The following is a 9599-nucleotide window of genomic DNA, read 5'->3' as shown; positions in this document are numbered from 1 at the left end:
GAATGATATTGGTGGAGTTCAATAAAATAAATACACCCTAAAATATAGTTTTGAGCCCTTTCATGAAAGTATGATAGCACTTTTTGTGCCAGTTTTGACATTGAATCATTGTATGCTAATATGCTATCAGAAAGTGCTCTACAGGTAAGTGCTGACGTAATTCACAACGATAATTCCAGTGAAGTAACTATCCCATAATCAGTTGTTTTTGTTAATAAATCACTTTTGTCATTAAAGAGTCTCGTTTCATTTCGAATGGTAAGTTGTATGATCAAATCAATGGTGTTGTCAGGGGTTCTTGCCAAAGTTTTCTGTGTCTACACGAAAATCAATAGTTAAATAAACTGACTACAGAACCTTAAACCATTTTTAATACAGCAGGTACAGGTATACCACTGGTTTTTCAGCAACTGATGGTCCGGCACCTCCTTTAATCAACGCTAAAATCAGGAGTTCGATTCCTCTCAGTGGACTCAGCAGATAGCCTGATGTGGCTTTGCTATATGAAAACACACACACACACATACCTCCTTTAATCTGGACAAAATTACGAGATCGCACTTGAAATTCTCGAGCGTTGAAAAGACAGTAAAAGCTTTCATTCAACAGTCCATCAATTACTTGTCAATAAATATGTAATAACAGCTAATTTAGTTATTCCATGATTTTGCTTGTTGTGCGTGCTGATTCGGCCTTGAACGAAATAAAGAGGCCCGGCATAGCCAGGTGGGTTAAGGCGTGCGACTCGTAATCTGAGGGTCGCGGGTTCGCATCCCCGTCGCGCCAAACATGCTCGCCATTTCAGCTGTGGGGGCGTTATAATGTGACGGTCAATCCCACTATTCTTTGGTAAAAGAGTAGCCCGAAAGTTGGCGGTGGGTGGTGATGACTAGCTGCCTTTCTTCTAGTCTTACACTGCAAATTTAGAGACGGCTAGTGCAGATAGCCCTCGAGTAGCTTTGCGCGATATTCAAAACAAACAAATAAACGAAAGATAAGCGTAAGACACGTCTTTATGATATCTAGATTTAACATTGTTTAGTGTTATAATTTAGGTGACCCATTTTACGGTGCAGCTTACCAAAATATTTAGAAAGATACTAAGTTCAGTGTAACCCTTTGTTGTTACAAAATCTAATTTCTTGTCGAAGACGATAGATAAGGTATTGAACATACATATAATAAAAATCGATATTGAATCATCTAGAGAAAACGAAATGATGAGAATAATTGATATATGTTAATTTTTGGGCTACTTAACCTTGATTATAGGCTCTAATTTCCATTACTAACTAAAAAGCAATTCTTTCTATCCCATTTCGGTATCATTAACAAACAAATTAATATTTTCGAAGGTAAGATGACATTGAAATTCGATTTATTATATGTATTTTAACATCAAACGTATTCGTACACACTAATAAACTCTAAAAAGTCTTGACATGTGCACTTTTATCTCCATGTAACAAGAGGGCTAAGATTAAAATTTATTTGTATGAACGGTAATTTCCTGTTTTAAGAACACGAGTGTAGAGGACGATGTTTTAAAAATCTTCCGCCGTTCGTCATCAAGACCTGAAAAGGTCAGAACTGGTACATCTTTCCTCTTCTATGACTATCTGTCAGTCGACAACATTGTGTTCAAAACAGAATAACTGATGCAACACTTAGATGCTCTGAAAGTCAGAACTGCTGCCCTCACTTGCACAAACAGCTCGCTCGGTTTTGTTGTGTTTTTTTTTTATATCTCGCAAAGCTACACAAGAGCTATCTACGCTACCCGTCTCTAATTTAGCAGTGTAAGACTAGAGAGAAGCAGCTAGTCATCACCACCCACCGCCAATTCTTGGGTTACTCTTTTACCAACGAATAGTGGAACTGATCGAACATTATAACGCTTTCACGCTGAAAGAGAGAACATGTTTGGTGTGACGGGGATTCAAACCCGCGACCCTCAGATTACAAGTAGAGTGCCTTAACCACCTGGCCATACCAGGCCTCTCTCGGTTTCATCAGGTGTTATTCCTATCTGGCAATGTGGTCGGAATGTCATTTACACAGTATTGGTGGTTTTGTGCTACATCTTTCTCTTCACGTAATTGAGTGTTGCTATGGAATTGACTAATCCAAGTGGCATCACCTTGAACTGGTATCATCTGTCTGGTATCACAAAGTCTGTTTTCTCTTTAGACTCTGTCTTTATTGAAATATACCAAAAGCCTTACTGAGGTAAATATTAGTAAAGAATTTGGTCCCATGTAGTTTTGCTACCATTAGCTCTATGTTGCCCCTTGGTTCAGAGTCACATTTTGCCCTAAGGTTCAACTTCTAAAATTCTAAGAAGAAACGGATTGAACTATTCATTTTTTTCACAATTACCATGATCAGGTCTCTTGTAAGATAATATCGACAGCTGTACTTGTTATGTCTTCTTCCCTCTCCAAATGAGTATTCAACAAATTCTTGCGATAGATATTGGTCTTTCCAGCTATTTTAATTTTATAGTCTATTCTGTTGACTATTTCCTGCACTTGAAATGCTCCTTTCCACTATAAGGTGAGTTGTTGTCTTTAGATGGAAGTAACAAGCCATTTTGTTCATTGAAACATTAGTCCTTGGTCTTCTTGTCATAGAAGTGCTTCTGACTGCCTTGAGTTTCACACAAACATTTTTGAGCATGTTGACGGGTCTTCTCCAGTCAGTTGTACACAAGTTGCACTCTGATGACCTCGACCTAATCTATGAGTAAATGCCCTGCCAGAAGCATCAGAGATACAGAGTCACAAGAGTATGGCTTCATCTGATTATAAATTTACATAGTTTTCTGTGACATATAGTATCTGTACGTCAACGCTAGGGAAGCTGAGGTTAGTTCCATCACACACACACACACACGTTTTCTTTGTGTATTTCTTTTGAATTTTCGCCCAAAACTGCATGAGGGCTATCTCTGCTAGCCATTCCTAATTTAGCAGTGTAAGACTAGAGGAAAGGCAGCTGGTCATCATCACCCATCTCTAATTCTTGGGCTACTCTTTTACCAACAAATAGTGGGATTGACCGTCACATTATAATGCCCCCACGGTTGAAAGGACGAGCAATTTTGATGTAACTGGGATTCGAACCCGCAACCCTCAGGTTACGAGTCGAGTGCTCTCACCATCTGGCTATGCCGGGCCCACGCATGTGTATCTGGTCAAAATACAAATGATTATGTAAAAGTTCAGTTATCGTTTTAATGAAACTAAAACTTTATAGATAAACTAAACAACAGAAGGAAATAATAAACGAGCGATAAACACATCCATAACCATAAAAAATGATTTTTTTTATATCTCACAACATCACTACTCTGATTTCACTTCACCATTTGTACCTTAAGTTCATTTTAAATAAATGCCAGTTCTGATTTTTTTTTCCGTGATAATGTCCATCACATTTATTTTTATTCTTTTTATTACTAAGTATTAATTATATACTTATGAAATATTTCGGGGCTAACACCGACGTTGTCCTCCTGTTTTTAGGGAAGGGAAAAATCCATCATGTTATGGAAAGCAAAAGTGAAAATGTATCAGTAGTTAAAAATATGCAAGAAATGGGAATTTATCTTGAAAAGCATTAGGGATCTATTGCTGGGCAGCTAAAATGGGCAGCCATGAATCATACATGTTTCATCATGTCTATAATTAAATCGTCCTAAAAAGGATGCTTAAGTATAATTCATTTATAATTAAGTTGTTCTGAAAAGAACACTCGATATTAATTCATTTATGATTAATTTGTCCTAAAATTCTTTCAGCAGTTCCATAGACAATAGACAACAACGAAGTCATTACCGTTTTCTGAATTAGGGGAACAAAATAACCGGAATCTTCTTACAAAACCAATCATAGTTACTTTGATTTCCAGAAAGAAACAAAGAGCAAATGTCGGATATGGTTCCTACAAAATGACTTATCCTTTAAGCTGTCGTTGAGGCAGGGATTATTTATTAAATAAAGCCCAAGGATGGCTTTGTTTTGAATAGGAGAAACTTTATAGTTTATTAAGATCGTATAATTTAAAGGAGATCAGAAGTAAGAGACACAATGTGATAGATTTGGTGCAAATACGTTTTCAAGGAAGACAAAACCAAACACAAAATTCAATCGAATTTCTTCCTATTTATTAACTTAATACGTCTTCCAACAGGTTAAACAGAATAGCTCTCCCGACATGAGTAGGTAGTTATGGCGTTCAGCTCATAATCTGGGGGTCGTAGGTTCGACCAAACATGCTCGCCCTTTCACCCAAGGGAACGTTATATTGTCATGGTTAATTCCACTATTAGTTAGCAAAAAAGCTGCCTTCCATCTAGTCTTTTAGTGTTACATTATGGAAAGCTGACACATGTATATCTCGTGTAGCTTTTCACAAAATTTAAAACAAAAAGAAAACTAGAACAGTTTTTAATTACATAATACAGCAAAATAATGAAAATTCTACCAGATGGGTTGCGACATAAAAACAAGAAGAAAATGCCACTATACAGTTTTCTAATAATTTATCTTAATTGTTTTTTGTTTTGTTTGTGAAGCACAAAGCTATAGAATGGGATATTTATGCTTGATCTATCATAGGTATTCATGCATGATTTTTAGTATCATAAGCTTTTAAACTTATTGTTGAGTCACTGGGGGCAATAGTGTAACCTTGTTTGTTTTTGAATTTCACGCAAAGCTACACGAGGGTTCTATGTATTGGCTGTTCCTAATACAGCAGTGTAAGACTAGAGGGAAGGCAGCTAGTCATCGCCGCCCACCGCCAATTCTTGGGCTACTCTTTTATCAACAAATAGTAGAATTGACCCTCACTTTATAAATCCCTCACGACTGGAAGGGGTGAACATGTTTGGTGCGACTGGGATTCGAACCCGTAATACTTAGATTACGAGTCGAGCGTCTTAACCACCTGGCCATGCCGGGGCCCGTGTAACTTTCAGGAGTTATACAGTACCTGTTTGAACCCTACGTTTTGCTGGTGTAGGGCAATTTAAACAGATTTATAAATTATTTATATGACATTGATTAAGTTAAACCACGAAATATTTTTAGTGAAAAATATCCCTAACACATTATTTATTTTTATGCAAATAATAACTTTCAGTATATTTAAATAAATGCACAACTTATAAGATTGAAAATTTGGTTCGACATATGCGCTGTTTGCTGGTCAGAACATGCGAAACTTATAAACAGTACAGCAGAAATTAGTTCTAAAAATAAGTTTGTGGTAATGAAGTAGAGAGTACAGACGCACCTGAGTATTAGGTGTTTTATTTGTAATGAGGTAAATTGTAGAAGATAGTTAATATTACAGCATTAGTAAATGTTTGAATAATAAATTAAGTAAGTAAAATATGTGTACGAGACTTGACTCGTTATAAACAGTTAATTACCAAATTGGTACAATTTAAAATACTATTTTGTAAAAATTTTGGAAATGTACTAAAATTCCATGAGAAGTCCTAAATCTATTTTACATTTTATTTGCAGATTATAAAATTAGATGGATGAAAAATGGCCCACGGGAGTATAGAACAACTAGAATAGATTATTTTAATAACATAGTAGTCGACTATCATTTTAGATTATAAATGATGAACTATTTCTGAAGAGTACGTGTGATTATTAGTTGTACTATTACTATTATGCACCTGTAAAAATGTAAATATGTTTCCAACATTTTATTCCAATAACTGAAATGGATTACTACCAGCCTATACTTGATGATACTAATAAACATCTTAATTGAGTTGTTCTTGGTCTTGAATGCTGTACGGGAGAAGAAAGCTTCTCTTGGGAAATTAAGTTTTGGGAATAAGCACAATAATAGTTAGTACTAGGAGATCGAGTATGTATGTTTTTCCTTTCTGATGCACATTGTTTGTTTTTTAAGGTGAAGTAATTAACAGCATGTGATTATATATTAAATCATACACAAGTAGAAGGAAGATATATCAACATTCTGTATGAACCTTAATAAGCTAGAAAGATAACTGCTAAAATAGTACTTGAGTTGAAAATCTCGCAGTGATTTGTGTAGTTACACTTGCATTGAAGTTAAAGCACAGAAGAATTTGAGGTTACCTTATTTAGGTTTTCAAAATTATTCATATCCTGCATGAGTACTGTAATGGGGTGAGTGGTAGAAAGAAACAAGCTTAAATATTACATGTGATAAATTTTGTAGAACATGAAATCAAAACATTAAATTAAAAAATATTCATCTGCTGAGGACTAATTTTGTGGAATGATTTGCTTTGTGTTTTTTTGTTGTTGTTATTAGTTTATAGCAAGAGGAATGCATTCCAAGGGCTAACTACCCTGTTAGAAGATAAAACTGTATTAACTGAATATGACTGCTACCATAACAAAATTTAATTTTGTATTTTTCCATTAGTTTTACTATTTTTGCCATTAAGTATAAAACTGAAGATTATTCAAGAAAACTTTTTGTTCCTTTAAAAATTGTAAACATCTCAATCAAATCTCCTCTGACTTTTTTTTCTCAAGAGAAAACAGTAGATCATAATGTATTCATGTATGACAACCTCTTCATCGTGGATATCATTCTAGTAACCCTCTTCTAAACCCTTTCCAAAAATTTAATGCCCTTTTTAAGGTAAGGAGCCAAAGATTGAATATAATACTTCAAATATGATCTAATCAGTGAAATAGAATGATATTACAATCACTTTAAACTTGAATTTGGTATTTTGGTAGATATATTCGAAAATCCTGTTTTTTCTGCCACTAGCAACAGCACAGAACATCCACAACTGATTTTTCCATAGCACTGTTAACTTTATTCTTATTAAAAGCATGCTTAAAAGTTAAATTGGGAAATTCCTCATGCATTTATTATAATTAAGAACCATCTTCTACAATTTATATACTCAACTAACCAAATAATTCAATTTGTTTTGTAAACTTTGAGCATTATCCTTGCAGCCAGCAGCATCAAAAACTTTAATCAGCAAATGTAAGTAATTTGTTGACCATTCCTCCATCTGTGTTAATGTATTTTAACCAAAATGAGCCTTGGGGTATCCTACATGTGATATTAATCCAGTTTAGCTTAACTCCATTTATAACATCCATCTGCTTTCTTTTATATAGCCAATTTTCTATCCATTTAACCAGTCTGCCTTCCATAACTACAAATAATTTTAACAAGTTTTTTTTTTTTGTGGCATCTTGTTAAATGCTTTCTGAAAATCCAGATACATCAAATTCACTCTCAGCATGTGCATAATAAAATTATAATTTATGATATTCTTTCAAACTTCTTTATATTAGTGGTGTTCGAAGTCAGAACATGACACATTCAACAATATTTAAATAACTGTATAAAGTTTAAAACTTGCTTTATTATAGAATACAGATATATTTTAAAAGCGTGTTAAAATGTGAGGAATATTTGTTCTAAAACTATCATATAAAACTTAACATATACATTTCCCTTAGGTGGAACAGTCCAACTCTTAAACAGGTATTATAATGAAAATTTTGAATGAAGCTTGTATACTATATTGGCCCAATTATAGGATGATCTCAAATAAAAGACAACATCCATTTTTCAGAAACCATGGGAAAGAAAAAATTGAGTATCATGATGTCCTTTTTTAGGTAAAAAAAACCGTATTATAACTGAAAAACCTACAAGTGGATTATTTGCAAGAACTATCGACAACCTTGAGTGGACATTTGGCCTGTATGAGTAGGTGGATGTTATTTGAACATTCAGGAATGTGACAGGTTAGAGTAGGGGAGAGACCTGTGGTTAGCCACAATTATAAGGAAACTGTATTTTACAGCCTAATTATTAATCAGAAAACATCTTATAATCAGATCAATATGATCTATTGTTGTAAGGTATATTTTTAATGTTGTAATTTTTTTGCTTGCTGACAGAAGATTCAATTCATAATTATGACCTTAAGATTGAAAAGTTTGATTGTGTAGGCTTACAGTATCCAAGACATTTCAGAATATTTGATGTTAGAGTTATTGGTAAGTTATAGAGTTTATTGTAAATATAGGGTTCATCAAAGCATCAAGACGATAATTGTGAAGATTGTAGTTCTTCTAGCCAGTGAATGAATCAGTCAATTTTTTATTTCAGTCATTAAGTGTTATAAGTAGTTTTATTCTTTGCATTAGCATGATATTTAATGTCGTGTTAATATAGCTTAGACACGCCATAGTTCAAGCTTGTAGAAATATTAAGGAAGAAATAAATTAATTGACTATTATTTATGTGGACTGGACTTTGAAATATGTTAATCACATAAAAAAACACAAATGTTATAACAAAATATATCTACTCATTTGCAGTTCAAATGCATTTGCAAGCACACATATATAATAATTTACTATTAGCTTGTTTTGTTTACATACTTTAGTACAATGTAGAACTAATGAAATATTTCAATGTACTGAAACACGTTAATACGGTTTAATGTGGGCCTACTTGCAAAATTGTTTAATAATAGCAGTTGAAAGGTTAAGACCAGTTAGTTGAAAAAGCACACAAATCTTTTGTTGATAGTGAAACATTTGGAAGTTTATTGCACAGAGAAAATAAATTATTTAGTAGGAGTTTTGAATCTGACACAATATCTATATTCAGAATAATGTTATAATGGGGAATAATTCATGATATTAGAAAAACATGGGTTCAAGAAGTTTTGATAGAAATGAAATAAAAATCCTATAGCCTGAGCACTTTCAAAAGATGGTATTTTATTCTTCAGGGGTAAACTGGGAGTGGTTACAAAACAAAAACCCTATAACCGAGCACTTTTGAGTAAAATATTTGTTCTTTGTGTATTTATTTTCAGGCACCATCACAGTGGTGTAAGTGTCATAAAAAGATGGATCTACAAAAACCAAGGATTTTTATAGGAGGCATACTTGGAGCAGTTACTTTAGCAGGAATTTATGTTCTTTGGGGTCCAACTGTTTCAAAGAAGAGAAATTTTAGAGGTAATAATTCTAGATTCTAGTTTTGCTGACATATAAAACAAAGACATTTATGCTTTGTGTTTTTATAATGAAGTGTTTTGTCTTTTGTTAATGATTTAAGTGGATATTACATGACTGAAGATCCTATTTTTTGTTATCTTTATAAATTGATGTCAGACAACAATGAAATATACATAACATGACAGGTAAAGTATTGTAAGGTTTTATAATAAAAAAAATATGCCCTCTTTTATAAAGCAGTTACCATTTTTCTTGTGGTAGTTTGACATGAGCTGGAAAAAAAATGTCTCTAAAGGATATATAAACTTTATTCTTAGACAAACTTGAGACACAAGATTTGATATGAAGTTGATTGGCTCTTGGCTTGAAGAAACAGTTATGAAGCTAAATCACTGAAGTGATTCTAAAAAAGGATAATTATAAAAAAAACATATATAATCTTGTAAGCATGAAATGTATATGAATGAGGCTACCAAGTCACATGCCCTATATCCTTGCTTGCTTCTTATCCATACCAACTTTTTACATTGTTGTTTTTTACATATACCTCCTTCTAAGACTCTTTAT

The 9599-nt window shown here is 33.4% G+C and overlaps 1 protein-coding gene across 11 annotated transcripts in view; it reads left to right on the top strand.

The window, feature by feature from the left end:
* Positions 1-5195: 5195 nt before the first annotated feature.
* The window catches only part of Usp30 (ubiquitin specific protease 30), an 80181-nt gene continuing 75777 nt past the window's right edge, over positions 5196-9599 (top strand). For 2 of the 11 annotated variants that reach the window (XR_013025019.1, XM_076488722.1), the window contains exons 1-2: positions 5196-5331; positions 8888-9032. Coding sequence is in view for 8 of the 11 variants with exons in the window: in XM_076488722.1 (XP_076344837.1) it covers positions 8921-9032 (112 nt within the window). In the remaining 3 variants the exon portion in view is untranslated. Of the gene's footprint in view, positions 5391-5537; positions 5660-5688; positions 5896-6995; positions 7027-7673; positions 7803-8887; positions 9033-9599 lie in introns of those variants that run through there. The other 9 variants (XM_076488725.1, XM_076488727.1, XM_076488730.1 and 6 more) reach the window with 9 other exon arrangements.

Source organism: Tachypleus tridentatus, chromosome 2 (assembly GCF_004210375.1).
Source record: "Tachypleus tridentatus isolate NWPU-2018 chromosome 2, ASM421037v1, whole genome shotgun sequence".
Taxonomy (NCBI): domain Eukaryota; kingdom Metazoa; phylum Arthropoda; class Merostomata; order Xiphosura; family Limulidae; genus Tachypleus; species Tachypleus tridentatus.
Note: the sequence above shows the minus strand (reverse complement) of the source record. Positions and strands in the feature narration are given on the sequence as shown.